The sequence below is a fragment of the Entelurus aequoreus genome, linkage group LG09, assembly GCF_033978785.1.
Source record: "Entelurus aequoreus isolate RoL-2023_Sb linkage group LG09, RoL_Eaeq_v1.1, whole genome shotgun sequence".
NCBI lineage: Eukaryota > Metazoa > Chordata > Actinopteri > Syngnathiformes > Syngnathidae > Entelurus > Entelurus aequoreus.
Genome location: NC_084739.1, coordinates 77,944,785 through 77,963,813, shown reverse-complemented (window position 1 = coordinate 77,963,813; position 19,029 = coordinate 77,944,785). Strand labels below are relative to the sequence as shown.

The 19,029-nt window shown below is 38.7% G+C and overlaps 1 protein-coding gene across 7 annotated transcripts in view; it reads left to right on the top strand.

The window, feature by feature from the left end:
- ehbp1 (EH domain binding protein 1) overlaps positions 1-19,029 on the top strand; it is a 409,577-nt gene that overhangs the window by 154,941 nt on the left and 235,607 nt on the right. For all 7 annotated transcript variants that reach the window (XM_062059494.1, XM_062059493.1, XM_062059495.1 and 4 more), the window contains 2 exons: positions 8,944-9,122; positions 11,309-11,357. In XM_062059494.1, the coding sequence (XP_061915478.1) occupies positions 8,944-9,122; positions 11,309-11,357 (228 nt within the window). The remainder of the gene's footprint in view (positions 1-8,943; positions 9,123-11,308; positions 11,358-19,029) is intronic.

Sequence of the window (19,029 nt, the reverse complement as noted above, 5' to 3'; positions counted from 1 at the left end):
TTTCCCACCACTTGTGGCATTGATTGATTGATTGATTGAAACTTTTATTAGTAGATAGTACAGTACATATTCCGTACAATTGACCACAAAATGGTAACACCCGAATACGTTTTTTCAACTTGTTTAAGTCGGGGTCCACGTTAATCAATTCATGGTACAAATATATACTATCAGCATAATACAGTCATCACACAAGTTAATCATCAGAGTATATACATTGAATTATTTACAACCCGGGGGATGGGATGTGGACGGGGGTTGGACGGGTTGCTATCAGCATACTTCAGTCATCAACAATTATATCATCTGAGAAATGGACATTGTAACAGTGTAGGTCTGACTTGGTAGGATATGTACAGCGAGCGGTGACCATAGTGAGCTCAAAGCATAAGAACAAGTATATACATTTGGTTACCGTATTTTTCGGACTATAAGGTCGCAGTTTTTTTCATAGTTTGGCCGGGGGGTGCGACTTATACTCAGGAGCGACTTATGTGTGCAAATATTAACACATTACCATAAAATATCAAATAATATTATTGATCTCATTCACGTAAGAGACTAGACGTATAAGATTTCATGGGATTTAGCGATTAGGAGTGACAGATTGTTTGGTAAACGTATAGCATGTTCTATATGTTATAGTTATTTGAATGACTCTTACCATAATATGTTACGTTAACATACCAGGCACGTTCTCAGTTGGTTATTTATGCCTCATATAACGTACACTTATTCAGCCTGTTGTTCACTATTCTTTATTTATTTAAAATTGCCTTTCAAATGTCTATTCTTGGTGTTGGGTTTTATCAAATACATTTCCCCCAAAAATGCGACTTATACTCCAGTGCGACTTATATGTTTTTTTCCTTCTTTATTATGCATTTTCGGCCGGTGCGACTTATACTCCGGAGCGATTTATACTCCGAAAAATACAGTATTTACATTTGATTATTTACAATCCGCAGAGGTGGGATTTGGTGGGGGGAGGGTGTTAGTTTAGGGTTGTAGCTGCCTGGAGGTGCTCTTTTAGTGAGGTTTTGAAGGAGAATAGAGATGCACTTTCTTTTACACCTGTTGGGAGTGCATTCCATATTGATGTGGCATAGAAGGAGAATGAGTTAAGACCTTTGTTAGATTGGAATCTGGGTTTGACGTGGTTAGTGGAGCTCCCCCTGGTGTTGTGGTTATGGCGGTCATTTACGTTCCGGAAGTAGTTTGACATGTACAATGACAATATCAAACAAACAGAAGAAGTCCGGAGCTAAAGTCTTAAAGAAGTTTCTTTAGTGGCAAAAAATATGACTAAAGTGGTGAAGCTTGTATTTTCATTTGCAGTTGATTTTATTGACAGTTTATTTAAGAAACGTGTATATATATTATTATTTATTTAGTTAGTATTTATCCAATCCAATCCACTTTATTTATATAGCACATTTAAACAACAAAAATGTTTCCAAAGTGCTGCACAAAAATATTAAAAACAAGATTCAAATACCACCGGTCCTTAGCTCCACCATTGACTGAATAAAACCAAAATAAATAAATATAAAAACAATATGAAAAATAAATGTGATTAAAACGATGTTAAAGGATAAAACCAATTCAAACAATACATACAAATAAAACATTTAAAAACACAGAGGATCACACAACTCACGTAGTGTTAAAAGCCAGAGAATAAAAGTGGGTCTTAAGACGAGACTTAAAACACTCCACTGTTGGAGCAGTTGGAGGGTCAGAGTGTTCCAGAGCTTATGGCAGACCACAGAGAAGGCCCTGTCTCCCTGGTTTTAAGTCTGGTCTTGGGCACCACGAGCTGGAGCTGGCTCTCGGACCTCAGATCGCGCGCAGGAGTGTAAATTTGGATGAGGTCCGAGATATAATGAGGTGCCAGTCATGCAAAGCTTTAAAACCAAACAGCAACATTTTTAAATCAATTCTAAAATGAACAGGGAGCCAGTGCAAAGTCTCAAGAATTGGGGTTATATGCTGGCGTTTCCTGGCCCCCTTTAAAAGTCATGCTCCCGTGTTCTGGACTAACTGCAACCGGGAGAGAGCTTCTTGACTAATGCCAGCATAAATGCCGGCATAAAGTGCATTGCGGTAGTCCAGGCAACTTGAAATAAAAGCATGCACGACTTGTTCAGACTGTTTTACTTTGCTAAAAGACGAAGATGATAAAAACAGGATTTTAAAACGCCATTGACTTCTTTGTCAAGTTTAAAAATCACTGTCCACAGTGACGCCAAAGCTGGTGACTTGACTCATTTTAGCCCAGCGTAATTGTATGTACATTAATTTTTCATCAGTTTTTATGAGTCCCAGTATATTTGAGTAGTATTTATTTTTTCTAATCAGTCTGACCTAAGCCTTGATAATCTTTGTGATTGACACATGCTTTCATATATTGGGGCGGCATGGCGTAGTGGGTAGAGCGCCCGTGTCAGAAACCTGAGGGTTGCAGGTTCGCTCCCCGCCTCTTACCATGCCGTTGTGTCCTTGGGCAGGACACGTCACCCTTGCCCCCGGTGCCGCTCACACTGGTGAATGAATGTTGAACGAATGATAGGTGGTGGTCGGAGGGGCCGTAGGCGCAAATTGGCAGCCACGCTTCCGTCAGTCTACCCCAGGGCAGCTGTGGCTACGAAAGTAGCTTACCACCACCAGGTGTGAATGAATGATGTGTTTTGTAACATGTAAAGCGACTTTGGGTACTTAGAAAAGCGCTATATAAATCCCAGTTGTTATTATTATTATTATTATTATATCATTTGACAAGGTTCATCCTGTTAAACTGTAAATAGGTTAGATACACTACCGTTCAAAAGTTTGGGGTCACCCAAACAATTTTGTGGAATAGCTTTCATTTCTAAGAACAAGAATAGACTGTTGAGTTTCAGATGAAAGTTCTCTTTTTCTTGCCATTTTGAGCGTTTAATTGACCCCACAAATGTGATGCTCCAGAAACTCAATCTGCTCAAAGGAAGGTCAGTTTTGTAGCTTCTGTAACGAGCTAAACTGTTTTCAGATGTGTGAGCATGATTGCACAAGGGTTTTCTAATCATCCATTAGCCTTCTGAGCCAATGAGCAAACACATTGTACCATTAGAACACTGGAGTGATAGTTGCTGGAAATGGGCCTCTATACACCTATGTAGATATTGCACCAAAAACCAGACATTTGCAGCTAGAATAGTCATTTACCACATTAGCAATGTATAGAGTGTATTTCTTTAAAGTTAAGACTAGTTTAAAGTTATCTTCATTGAAAAGTACAGTGCTTTTCCTTCAAAAATAAGGACATTTCAATGTGACCCCAAACTTTTGAACGGTAGTGTATATTTATTGAATACTATTAAAATCAAGAGTAAAATTACTAATTCAGTGTTAATACTTAAGTGGGTACTGGCCCCCTCTGTAGTGGAAAAGTTGGGCCCCAGTTTTTGAGGTACCAATTTTAACTTCTTTCCCCAAGGTACCACTGGAGATCCCTATTACTCTCTGCAGTTAAGTAAAGCAACGGCCAATATTTGAGAAGTTGTGTTCTCAAGTGATTCTTAAATTGCAAATGGTTGCCTATTTGCATACTTGCCAACCTTGAGACCTCCAATATCGGGAGGTGGGGGGTGGGGGGGGTGGGTGTTTGGGGGCGTGGTTATTTACAGCTAGAATTCACCAACTCGAGTATTTCATATATATATATATATATGTATGTATGTATGTATGTATGTATGTATGTATGTATGTATGTATGTATGTATGTATGTATATATATGTATGAAATACTTGACTTTCAGTGAATTCTAGCTATATATATATATATATATATATATATATATATATATATATATATATATATATATATATATATATATATATATATATATATATATATATATATATTTATATTTATTTTATTTACATAAAAGAAATACTTGAATTTCAGTGTTCCATTAGATGGCAGTATTGTCCTGTTTAACTTCTCCGTTCATGAATGAGTATATCATTTCGGCCACCGTGTTCAATGGAGAAGTCTGTTCTACATATTTACAGGCAACATGCACCTTCCCCTTCGAACTGTCCTGGATGAACTGAAATTCTTGTTTCCATTCGTTTTGGAACTTGCAAGCGTATTTCTTCATCTTGCTCGTCGACGGCGTCGCCATGTCTGTAATTTCCTCGTTCTTCTGCTTCGTCTCCTTGTTGTGTGCGCAGTTGTCCACTCTACTCTCTAAAAGCCCTAGATGTTATGACGTCATTGGGCAGGCAAGCTGTTTATATTGTGGGAAAGCGGACGTGAGAACAGGCTGTCCCCACTCAGTCTCAGGTCCGCATTGAGCTGGAGGGGGCGTGGATTCCAGCTCCGGCTGAATACCGGGAGTTTGTCGGGAGAAAATCTCTGCCGGGAGGTTGTCGGGAGAGGCGCTGAATACCGGGATTCTCCCGCTAAAAACGGGAGGGTTGGCAAGTATGCCTATTTGTTGGAATAAGCACTATTGGCTCAGTCCCACATACACCACTCAAGCGAGCCTGTCCCGCTGGTTATGCCTTGTGTGTGTGTGTGTGTGTGTGTGTGTGTGTGTGTGTCACTGTTGTTTTCCCACCGGCCGATGCGTGTGTTTTCCGTGGGCTAGGGTGCTAGGTCTGCGGCCCCCGCAGCGCGCCATGTGTCTAATTGCTATAATAGCACCTGGTGTCTAATCCCAGGTAATTAGGGTGCTAAAATTAGACGGCTACTTTCCACCGTCACTTGAAAGAGCAGGAGAGGGAAGGCCTGGAGAAAGACCACTCCACACCTCAACACACACACACTTAATAACACACACACACACAATGCAGCTCAACCAACCAGTCATGTTCTTTTGTGTTCATCACCTGTATTGTGTTCCATTCATCAGTGACGTGTTCCTTGCTGGATCTCCATATAGATTTGTATTCATCCCCGCTTTAGTTTATTTGGGCGGCACACAGACGTTGTCGAGGCCCCAAAAAACGTGTCTGCTGAAGGTATGGGGAAAGGTTAAGGCCCTCTTTTAAAGATGAGCCGGAAATGTCAAGTGTCTGCCCCTCAGGCTCCTGCTGCCGTCTCCCTGTACTCAGACAGCCATAGGGGCCTTTCCTTTACTCAACACACACACACACACACACACACACACACACACACACACACACACACACACACACACACACACACACACACACACACACACACGCACACACACACAGGGCACAAAGGTCATGAGCTGCTAGTAGTGACTGCCTCCAGTCTTTCATCTTGGCCCTTGTGACGTCTCGTGTTGCACTGTAAAACGAAAGTAAGCACATTAAAACGCTATTCAAGCCTTTATACTAAATGGACCTATTATGCAAAACCAACCTTTTTTACCTATTGCTACCTCTTCTTGTGTATTTGGGAGCTGCATAAGTCCCGCAAATGTGAAATCAAACCACGGAGGCATGGCGGAGATGTTTATAAAAACAATCTTGCCTTCCTTAATGCTTCCTCCAAACAAGCTGTTGTAATTTTTTTGCCCAAATTGTGATGTTTTCCCCATTGGTGACATCAGCGAATTATCTCCATGTATGGTAAAGTTTTACCAAAAGAGCTTTGCGCGAATCTGCCATTGTAGTCCGGCCCACCAGCTTTCACAATCTGGCCAGCAGGAAGTCCAAAGTAAAACATAAAATAAAGAATTAAAAAAGCATATATATATATATATATATATATATATATATATATATATATATATATATATATATATATATATATATATATATATATATATATATATATATGTATATGTAAAATTCCAGACAGTTTGCAATACTGTTTACATTTTTAATTACCAAAAAACCATCATTTATTAATGCATTTAGGCAACACTGCTTACTTCCTGGAAATGGAGGCACAGCAATAGTTTGGCTTGAAAATCATGGCGGACCACAACTACACGGACTTTGCTACGAAGATTTCCTCTCGGTGTGAAAAGAGCCGAGCGCTTGGTTTAACTTAAATTTCCCTCGCTTCATATCCAAGGAGTCTCGGCGTGCATTTAAGAGCACACTGCTGTTTTTAGATGGAGACAGGTGTGGACAATATTGAAGACAAGACACATTTGTCTCACACTAAAAGTTTACAGTGAAGGAGAAAACTATTTGATGTTGCTTTTGTTTTCTCAATACGGAGTCCATCAGCTGCTGTGACTGAGAGTTAATTAGGAAACATGCCACAACTTGTTTATAAAGTCTTTAGTTTGTTTACAGTAATGTGCACTCCTTCTTGATTTAACTGCAAACTGTATCAGTGTTCAAATAACATCAATACTAGCTAAATGTTTCATCATCTCATCGAACTGAACGCAGGCTGTGAAGATTGTTTATTCGATGTGAAGAGTTGTCACCCCTGTTAATTTTTGTTGGCCAAACTGTTGCGCTGAACCACTTGGTGTTAATGGAGAAGAACAAAGCTTGTTTATTAGACTTTATCTTCATTAGCTAAACTGTTTTGTGTTTTATATAACACCATGGGTTTTTTTATTACTTTTTTTTTTCCCCCCAAAGTTATTACTTTAATAACAATTAATGTGACATAGCATTTTGTTAATGTTTTATTGCTGAAACTCTTGGATCTGTCCCGATACAGAATGTGCATGTACATACATTAGCACATATAAATGTACATAACTTAAAAAAATACCTCCCTCTATCAAAATGTAAAAAATAGAGATAAAGGCATCATGGAATGAGAAAAAAAGACATGTTGATACTATTAATGAACAAAAGCACAAATATTTGTCTTTAAATATATGGATAACGTTTTTATCTATAGCCGTTTTATTAGACATTACAAACTACACAATGGCTACACTGTTTTACCGAACATAATCAATAATCGTGATTTTAATATTGACAAACATAATCGTAATTATTATTGTGTGTGTGTGTAAGACCAGATCTCATACATGAACACTAGTTTTATCTACATGGACCAAATGTGCTTTTACGTATTATGGCCAACCGGTACCAACTTGAAAAAAGGTGGCACCTGTTTGTTTTTTTGTTTTGTTTTTTATCTGTAATGTCCATAAAGTGCTATCTTGCACAACTTTCACATTGATATTGTTTATTTTTTCTGCCATATTACTTTATTTATAATGCTTGTGTTGCTTTCATATGCACATTCAATTTCTACTTGAGGTCCATGAAACAGTGTTTTTATCTACAGTAATGTTTCTTATACAAAGGAAATCATTTTACATGTGGGTTTTTTTTTTATAAGTAAAACTTAGTTAAAAGATTTCACTATAAGTACTTTTTGAAAATTTTGAGCACATTTAAAAATACCGTGATAATGATAACGGTGATAACATTTATACATCCACATCCACACACACACACACATATATATATATATATATATATATATATATATATATATATATATATATATATATATATATATATATATATATATATATATATATACACACTTATATGAACATATATATACACATATATGTATAAATGTGTGTGTATGTATTTATACAAATGTATATGTATACATGTGTATACATGTATAAAAACAGTCCATACATCTGTGTGTATATATGCATATGTATATACACACATGTGTATGTATGTATACATATGTAAATATATGTATACATATTTATGTATATACAGTGTATACATACAAATGTATGTATATTTATATGTATATATACATATATTAGGGCTGTCAAGGGGATATTTTTCTAAATCAGATTAATCACACTCTAGACCTATGATTATTCATGATTAATTACAGGTTATTTGCTTCCTAGAAGAAAAAAAAAAAAAGAAAAAAAAAATATATATATATATATATATATATATATATATATATATGTATACATATATACACATATATGTATATATATACACACACACACACACACGTGTCCTCCGCTGTTGCCATTTGTAATACAAAATAGCGTGCAGTTCTAACATAATCTGTCAGTAGACTACACATAGAAGCCTTAAAATCTACGACATTGGTTGACGGGGAGAAGACGCTGTCGAAGTGGAGGCACGTAAATAAGACCTCCCACAAAACGGCGCACCCTGAAGAGATGGTCAGAAAGCAGCTTGAAGATGGTCTATAAAACATAATCTGTGCAACATTTTGACCAAAGAACCACCATTACATGTTATGTAGACCACAAGGAAGTGTTTTAAACGTAGAAAAAAATCACAACATGACCCCTTTAAGAGTCTTAATATTCTACTTTATTGTCATTCCTGGCTCATTTGTGAGAGCACACAATATATTCATCCCCAGCACAACAATGTCTTATGCACGTGTAGTAGCAGATAGAGGCCAACAGAGGGGGCTGGGTGGCCACAACTCTGCTTTTTTTATACACATTTGAAGCTTTGCTGCTGCGATGTATCTTCCTCAAAAACTGTTTTCCCCCTACAGATCATCATCACATGAATCACATATTGCTCATCACTAACCAAATGCATGATTTGAAACCGATCTTGGCCTCCATTGCCAGATTAGTGGCAGGCCAAAGAAAAAGAGTGCAATAGTTTTGATCCTGCTGCTGCACGAGGTAGAACAGTGTCCCTCTGTTATCAAGGATTTTAGGATTTGGAGAGAGAGCGACGGAAAAGGGTCCACGTGGCGAAAGCTTTGGACCCTGATAAGACTTCAGAGGCGGAGCTAATTAATAAGATGTTTACATTAGCCACGCTCAGGTGCTTCTTTGTGAACGCTTTCCGCATCTGCTAGTGTGCTAACACGCACTCGACGGCTAATTGAAGACTTGATGTTGTCGTTTAAGGGGAAAGATCAAGTACTGTACGGGCGACATGTACAGTGTGGAAAAGGGAGCAATAAGAGTGACGACGTGTTTGTGTGTCTCATGCTTTCCTTTCCTCCCCTCTGCTTTGCAGCCCAGCCCGGTGCCCAGCCCGGTTCTGGGAGGGAAGCCCAACGCCAGCCAGTCGCTGCTGGCCTGGTGCCGCGAGGTCACCAAGAACTACCGCGGGGTGAAGATCACCAACTTCACCACATCCTGGAGGAATGGCCTGGCTTTCTGCGCGCTGCTGCATCACTTCAGGCCCGACGCCATGTACGACACACACACACACACACACACACACACACACACACACACACACACACACACGCTTAGAGCATGTCTTTCATATGTAAACAAGCCATGTCATGCTAGGAAACACAATTGTGGAGATTTTGACTTGCAGCATAAAGAGCAATAATAGTCTGAAATAATTGCATCCTTAATTTCAATGTAGTACTATAACATGTTTATTTTCATGCGCTTGAAAAATGCTTTTACGTTATTTCATTAAAAAAAATACATGACATGAATGTTAAAAACTAGAGATATTATCGGCCGATAAATGCTTTAAAATGTAATATCAGATATTATCGGTATCGTTTCAAAAGGTAAAATGTATGACTTTTTAAAACGCCGCTGTATCGGAGAAGTACAGAGCGCCAATAAACCTTAAAGGCACTGCCTTTGCGTGCCAGCCCAATCACATAATACCTATGGTTTTTTCACACACATTAGTGAATGCAAGGCATACTTGGTCAACAGCCATACAGGTCACACTGAGGGTAGCCGTATAAACAACTTTAACACTGTTACAAATATGCGCCACACTGTGAACCCACACCAAACAAGAATGACAAACACATTTCGGGAGAACATCCCGCACCGTAACACAACAGAACAAATACCCAGAAACCCTTGCAGCACTAACTCTTCCGGGATGCTACAATTATACACCCCCCGCTACACCTCAACCCCGCCCACCTCAACCTCCTCATACTCTCTCAGGGAGAGCATGTCCCAAATTCCAAGCTGATGTTTTGAGGCATGCTAAAAGAAATAATGCACTTTGTGGACTTCAATAATAAATATGGCAGTGCCTGTTGGCATTTTTGTCCATAACTTGAGTTGATTTATTTTGGAAAACCTTGTTACATTGTTTAATGCATCCAGGCGGGGGCATCACAACAAAATTAGGCATAATAATGTGTTAATTCCACGACTGTATATATCGGTATCGGTTGATATCGGAATCGGTAATTAAGAGTTGGACAATATCGGGATATAGGCAAAAAAGCCATATATCGGACATCTCTATTAAAAACACTTTCATAGCTTTTTACTGACACTCCCTGTATGTTGTAAGATGTTTTTAAACCTCTAAACCAGACCTGTCAAAGTGCAGGGCACATTCTAAAAACACAATCAAAAATGTTTAAAAAAAAAAATAAATGTGGGCATAAAGAGCAGAAAGGCGAAAATGTAAGGAACATTTTATAAAAAGCAGACTGTATTTAATTAAGTACCACAGATAGTCACACACACACACACACACACACTAGGTGTGGTTAAATATACTCTCTGCATTTGATCCACCCCCTGGGAGGTGAGGGGAGCAGTGAGCAGCAGCTGTGGCCGCGCTCGGGAATCATTTTGGTGATTTAACCCCAAATTCCAACCCTTGATGCTGAGTGCCAAGCAGGGAAGTAATGGGTCCCATTTTTATAGTCTTTGGTATGACTCGGCCGGGGTTTGAACTCACAACCTACCCATCTCAAAGCGGACACTCTAACCACTAGGCCACTGAGCTTAGTTATTTAAATACTGTGGTGTACGGACTTTAGAGCGCACCCAACATATAAGCTGCACCCATTAAGTTTTAGAAGAAAAAAATATTTTTCCATTTTAGCAGATATATGCGTTGCGAATGAGTTATTTACAGAGTAATATTCTGTAAATGTGTATTTACATACCAAGCGTGATGTATACCGGCACTTAACATACTTATTAGAAGGCAAATGTACGTAACTGTAACGTGTACATGTTCATCATCAACGTTATAACAGTAATATGCTCGTCAAGTCCACCACTTTGTCCTTGAATTGGCAGATTGCTAGGCTGTGCTTTTTGTGGGAATTTTATCAGTAGAACATGTAGAACCAATAAAACCCTGCTCGAAATCCGTCTCCGTCTAATCACGGTGCACACTTTGCGAAGGAATATTGCAAAATGTTCACTTTTAGGCTTGTGCAAAATGGTGTTTGTCGACTGTGTGTTATTTTTACATATTTTTCCACTCTATTAGCCCTCTTGATTACGCTGCCTCGGAAATTGCATGTACATTGCCATGACATGTGACGCATACTTAAAACACACACTCTCTCTCTCTCTCTCTCTCTCTCTCTCTCTCTCTCTCTCTCTCTCTCTCTCTCTCTCTGACCCCCCCACTGTTCTACCAGAGACTACAAGTCGCTCAATCCTCAGGATATTAAAGAAAACAACAAAAAGGTAAGAGGCAGCCACCGCTGAGCCCTTCACATCACTTAGCTCCCCTCCCATCCGCTGCCGCAATTGGCCTTATTTCCAGATTAATCCCTAAATAGTATGAGTGTGTGTGTGTGTGTGTGTTGAAGAATATGATGGCCGTTTTCATTAGCGCCGCCACCCCCCGCCGCTCGAGATGGATGTGGCCGTGTGTGTTCACCTGGCAGAGGTGAGATGGTCTCTTAACGCGGCCGCCTGCCGAGAGCTTACACAGCAGCCCCCTCCGGTGTGTGTTGATGAGTTGTGTGTGTTTATAAAAGAGCGGGTTTGTTATTTGGTCGGTAATTAGCGTGTACCAGCTGTAATCTACACACAAGGGCAAGCTCAAACGGGGGGCGCCAAAGATGGCGGCTACAAAGTCATGTACACATTGCTTTTTAGCATCAATTCACGTCCGAATTGTGATTCTCATTCTTTCCGATTCTAAATCAATTCAGATTTTTCAACAACAAAAAGAGACATTTTATAAACTTTTTTTTAGATGGATTAAATTCTTATAACACATTTTTAGGCCATCTCCATGCAACCAGAAGAAAGTTACTAACCTGTAACCTGTTTTTTTTTGTTGTTGGTTTTTTTTCATTATAATTATTATACCAAACAATTAGAGATGTCCGATAATATCGGGCTGCCGATATTATCGGCCGATAAATGCTTTAAAATGTAATATCGGAAATTATCGGTATCGGTTTAAAAAAGTAAAATGTATGACTTTTTAAAACGCCGCTGTACGGAGTGGTACACGGACGTAGGGAGAAGTACAGAGCGCCAATAAATCTTAAAGGCACTGCCTTTGCGTGCCGGCCCAATCACATAATATCTGCGGCTTTTCACACACACAAGTGAATACAACACATACTTGGTCAACAACCATACAGGCCACACTGAGGGTGCCGTACAAACAACTTTAACACTGTTACAAATATGCGCCACACTGTGAACCCACACCAAACAAGAACGACAAACACATTTCGGGAGAACATCCGCACCGTAACACAACATAAACACAACAGAACAAATACCCAGAACCCCTTGCAGCACTAACTCTTTCGGGACGCTACAATATACACCCCCCGCGCCCCCTCCCACCTCAACCCCCAACCCACCTCAACCTCCTCAATTTCTGTGAGATTGATACTATTTTGATGATATCTATTCAGGCCTCAAATTTTAACTTTTTAGAGTCAAGGCAAGTGTTGCCTTAAAGGAGGGCTCATATTTTAGGGCACCAAGGCAAGTTGGAAGGGCACCAAGTCAAACATTATTTTCATTATTTTCTTTCGAGGCAGGGGCTCCAAAGCGCATATATATATATATATATATATATATATATATATATATATATATATATATATATATATATATATATATATATATATATATATATATATATATATATATATATATATATATATGTAAAACAGTATATATATATATACTGTATGTATGTGTATATATATATATATATATATATATATATACACATACATACAGTATATATATATATACACATACATACAGTATATATATATATAGATATATGAAATGCTTGACCTTCAGTGAATTCACTGAAGGTCAAGTATTTCATACACATACACATATATATATATATATATATATATATATATATATATATATATATATATATATATATATATATATATATATATATATATATATATATATATATATATATATATATATATATATATTTATTTTATTATACATATAAATAAAAGAAATACTTGAATTTCAGTGTTCTGGAGGCTATCCAGTAGATGGTAGTATTGTCCTGTTTAAGAGTGTCACAACATTGCTGTTTACGGCAGACGAACTGCTTTACTGTAGACTAAACGTGACTGCTGTTGTTGTGTTGTTACCGCGCTGGAAGGACGTTAATGAAACTGCCTAACAATAAACCCACATAAGAAACCAAGAACTCGCCCTCGATCATTCTACAGTTATAACGTCATTGGGCTGGCAAGCTGTTTATATTGTGGGAAAGCGGACGTGAGAACAGGCTGTCCCCACTCAGGTCCGCATTGAGCTGGAGGGGGCGTGGCCTCCAGCTCCGGCTGAATACCGGGAGTTTGTCGGGAGAAAATTTCTGCCGGGAGGTTATCGGGAGAGGCGCTGAATACCGGGAGTCTCCCGGTAAAAACGGGAGGGTTGGCAAGTATGCCTTATGTTTACATCATCGAGTGGTTTGCTGCTTCCTCGCTTCCCTGCTCCCTGCAAGTTTATTGTAAATCATGCATGCGAGTAGATGGCTGAGATTATAATGTGAAAAAATTGGGAAACTTTGGCAGCCGTTTCGGACTTGTAACTGGTGAGGACGACACAAAAAACACTTGTCCGTCCCCCGACCCTGTTTCTTTGCGAGGATTATGAGTATTTTTCATCTAAATGGGAATACATGAAAATCCTAGCAGTCGGCATCTTAGTGACAGCAGACCTTGTACAGTAAGTGGTGTTTTATTAGGTTTGTTGGCTCTCATAAAGTCTGCAGTGAGTAATAATCAGTGATGGAGAAAAATGAAACATTCTTGAAATTAATGTTTAAAATGATCAAAATGAGTAAATATTAAATGTTATTATAAATGTTACTACGGTATTTTTCGGACTATAAGTCGCTCCGGAGTATAAGTCGCACCGGCCGAAAATGCATAATTAAGAAGGAAAAAAACATATATAAGTCGCACTGGAGTATAAGTCGCATTTTTTGGGGAAATGTATTTGATAAAACCCAACACCAAGAATAGACATTTGAAAGGCAATTTAAAATAAATAAAGAATAGTGAACAACAGGCTGAATAAGTGTACGTTATATGGCGCATAAATAACCAACTGAGAACGTGCCTGGTATGTTAACGTAACATATTCAAATAACTATAACATATAGAACATGCTATACGTTTACCAAACAATCTGTCACTCCTAATCGCTAAATCCCATGAAATCTTATACGCCTAGTCTCTTACGTGAATGAGCTAAATAATATTATTTGATGTTTTACGGTAATGTGTTAATAATTTCACACATAAATCGCTCCTGAGTATAAATCGCACCCCCGACTGCGACTTATAGTCCGAAAACTACGGTACATTGCATATATACTTACATCATGTACAGTACAGGCCAAAAGTTTGGACACACCTTTTCATTCAATGCGTTTTCTTTATTTTCACGGCTATTGTTGTAGATTGTCACTGAAGGCATCAAAACTATGAATGAACACATGTTTGAGTTTGAGTTTATTTGGAACATGCAAGCATACAACATGATACATCACAATTTCCAGTTTCTCTTTTCAACATGTTCGAAAAGGAGTAGGAAGAAGCAGAGCTTTTTTAATCCTACCCCTTTTCTTTTACATAACAGTTGCTAAAACTTTTTGTTCACTTCCTGTTCACAATTTATTCACAATAAACTCCATAAGTAATCACAATATAAATAAATAATAGTAATAATTTAATAATAATAATTGGTGAAGTAAGTCATATTTCATATGATGAGATAAGTAAGATTACTTTAAGAATGAATGAATGGATGGATGAAATAAATTGAGAATGTTTGTCATGGTTCTTCTTCTTTGTACTTTGTAAACACTTTAAGTTTGAAGAGTTTCTTGAAGTGGATCATATTAGTACATTGTTGGATGGCTTTGCTTAATCCATTCCATAATTTAATTCCACATACTGATATACTGAAGGTCTTAAGTGTTGTACGTGCATACAAATGTTTTAAATTATGTTTTTCTCTAAGATTATATTTCTCCTCTTTTTTTGAGAAGAATTGTTGTATATTCTTGGCTAGCAGGTTATAGTTTGCTTTGTGTATAATTTTAGCTGTTTGCAAATTCACTATGTCGTGATTCAATAAATAAAGGTTTTGTATGTTCTCTATATCCAACATTATGTATTATTCTAACTGATCTTTTTTGTAACACCGTTAATGAATAAAGTGTACTTTTGTAATTATTTCCCCATATTTCTACACAATAACTCAGATATGGTAACACTAGCGAGCAGTAGAGAATATGCAGTGATTTTTGGTCTAGAACATGTTTTGCTTTATTCATTATTGACGTGTTTCTCGCTACTTTATGTTGTATATTTTTTACATGAGATTTCCAGTTCAATTTATCATCAATCATTATACCTAGAAATTTAGTTTCATTTACTCTTTCAATTTCTACTCCATCTATTTGTATTTGTGTTTGACTTTCCCTTCTACTGTTACCAAATAGCATTATCTTAGTTTTACTGAGATTCAACGATAGTCTGTGTTTGTCAAACCATCTTTTTAATTTGTTCATTTCTTCTGTTATTATTTGTATTATCTCCTGTGTGTTCTCTCCTGAACAAAACATGTGGACTTATGTACTTAGCAAAAAAAGGTGAAATTACTGAAAACATTGCACACTCTTGGCATTCTTTCGATGAGCTTCAAGCACACCTGTGAAGTGAAAACCATTTCAGGTGACTACCCCGGGAAGCTCATCGAGAGAATGCCAAGAGTGTGCAAAGCAGCAATCAGAGCAAAGGGTGGCTATTTTGAAGAATATAAAACACATTTTACTTATTTATTATTACCTATTTTACACCTACTCAGTGGCCTAGTGGTTAGAGTGTCCGCCCTGAGATCGGTAGGTCGTGAGTTCACACCCCGGCCGAGTCATACCAAAGACTATAAAAATGGGACCCATTGCCTCCCTGCTTGGCACTCAGTATCAAGGGTTGGAATTGGGGGTTAAATCACCAAAAATGATTCCCGGGCGTGGCCACAGCTGCTGCTCACTGCTCCCCTCACCTCCCAGGGGGTGAACAAGGGGATGGGTCAAATGCAGAGGACAAATTTCACCACACCTAGTGTGTGTGTGACAATCATTGGTACTTTAACTTTAACTTTAACTTAACATTTTCAGTTATTTCACCTTTTTTTGTTAAGTACATAACTCCACGTGTTCATTCATAGTTTTGATGCATTCAGTGACAATCTACAATGTAAATAGTCATGAAAATAAATAAAACGCATTGAGTGAGGAGAAGGTGTGTCCAAACTTTTGGCCTGTACTGTATATAAAACGCTACTGGAGGTGTTTGGATGGTTTTTTAGGGGCTCTATAGGCAGAATTGAAGGTCTTCCGTAGGCTCCATTGTAAGCGGACATTTGATCGCATTTATTTAATCATTTATAATGCATTTTAAAAGAATACATCCGTCATCTTGTCTTCCATAATGACTGTTAACGAAAATTCCAAAAAAAAAAGTGCAGTTCCCCTTTAAAGGCCTACTGAAATGATTTTTTTTAATTTAAACGGGAATAGCAGATCCATTCTATGTGTCATACTTGATCATTTCGCGATATTGCCATATTTTTGCTGAAAGGATTTAGTAGAGAAAATCGACGATAAAGTTCGCACCTTTTGCTCGCTGATAAAAAAAAGCCTTGCCTGTAGCGGAAGTAGCGTGACGTCACAGGAGCTAGTATTCCTCACAATTCCCCGTTGTTTACAATGGAGCGAGAGAGATTCGGACCGAGAAAGTGACGATTACCCCATTAATTTGAGCGAGGATGAAAGATTCGTAGATGAGGAACGTTACAGTGAAGGACTTGAGAGACAGTGATGGACGTATCTTTTTTCGCTCTGACCGTAACTTAGGTACAAGCTGGCTCATTGGATTCCACACTCTCCTTTTTATATTGTGGATCACGGATTTGTATTTTAAACCACCTCGGATACTATATCCTCTTGAAAATGAGAGTCGAGCACGCGAAATGGACATTTAAAGTGACTTTTATCTCCAAGACAATACATCGGTGACACACTTAGCTACTGAGCTAGCGCGATAGCATCGTTCTCAAATGAAGATAGAAACAAAATAAATAAACCCCTTAATGGAAGGATAGATAGAAAATCAACAATACTATTAAACCGTGGACATGTAAATACACGGTTAATGATTTCCAGGCTGGCAAAGGTTAACAATGCTGTGCTAACGACGCCATTGAAGCTAACTTAGCAACCAGACCTCACAGAACTATGTACTCTCTCCTTTTTCTATTGTGAATCACGGATTTGTATTTTAAACCACCTCGGATACTATATCCTCTTGAAAATGAGAGTCGAGCACACGAAATGGACATTTAAAGTAACTTTTATCTCCAAGACAATACATCGGTGACACACTTAGCTGCTGAGCTAGCGCGTAGCATCGTTCTCAAATGAAGATAGAAACCCATCAACAGCCGTGCTCACCTGCATTCCAGCGATCAACGGCACGACGAAGGACTTCATCCGTGGGTTTGGCGGCAAGCATCGGCTAGGCGTCAGGGTAAGTAGTCCTTGTTGTGTTGCTGTAAGTATTGTAATGCCCCTAGTGGAGAAGGAGTCACACAGACGAGGAAGCGCTGCTCAATCGCTTTATTAAAAAGCGGTAACTGGTTGTAGTTCAAAAAGTAACGCACACACATACACGAGCTGCTGTTAGCCAAAACTCACACACACAAGTTCTCCGCCAACTCACTCGCGTATGCGCGTTCCCCAAACCCTTAAAGACAGTACACTAATGCAAATATCACAGATATTACAGTATTGTACTTAGCCGCTAATACACCGATCGATCCCACCTACAACGTTCTTCTTTGCAGTCTCCATTGTTCATTAAACAAATTGCAAAAGATTCACCAACACAGACGTCCAGAATAATGTGGAATTTTGTCGAAGAAAACAAGAGGCTTTTCTATCGGGTCCGATGGGGTCCAACCACTTCCGTTGCTTTTGTGACATCACGCGCATAAATCATATCCAAAGGAGTTTTTCAACCGGAAGTGTGGCGGGAATTTTAAAATGTCACTTTATAAGTTAACCCAGCCGTATTGGCATGTGTTGCAATGTTAAGATTTCATCATTGATATATAAACTATCAGACTGCGTGGTCGCTAGTAGTGGCTTTCAGTAGGCCTTTAAGGCTAGTGATGTGTGTTTTCTACAAAAACTGATCATTTAAGAATCAGAATCAGAATAGTTTTATTGCCATTGTTTGAGAACGGGTTCACAAACTAGGAATATTTCTTGGTGCAATGGTGCAACATAAAAGACATATAACACATATTTGGTAATAAAAAGAGCTGTAACTGAGCTATCAGATCTTGTTGTAGACTTCCAAGGAATTCAAGGAGCTACTGTTCATGTGCCTGATGGCCGAGGGGAAAAGACCGAGGTGTGGGATATATCCATCCATCCATCCATCTATCTTCTTCCGCTTATCCGAGGTCGGGTCGCGGGGGCAGCAGCCTAAGCAGGGAAGCCCAGACTTCCCTCTCCCCAGCCACTTTGTCCAGCTCTTCCCGGGGGATCCCGATGCGTTCCCAGGCCAGCCGGGAGAGATAGTCTTCCCAACGTTTTCCTGGGTCTTCCCTGTGGCCTCCTACCGGTCGGACATCCTGACCAGATGCCCGAACCACCTCATCTGGCTCCTCCCGGATGACAGAGCTTCTCACCCTATCTCTAAGGGAGAGGAAACTCATTTTGGCCGCTTGTACCCGTGATCTTGTCCTTTGGGGATAGAAAATACATTAATTTTCTGGTTTTCCCACAAAAAAAAAAAAAAAAAAAAATTTTTTTGGCTCT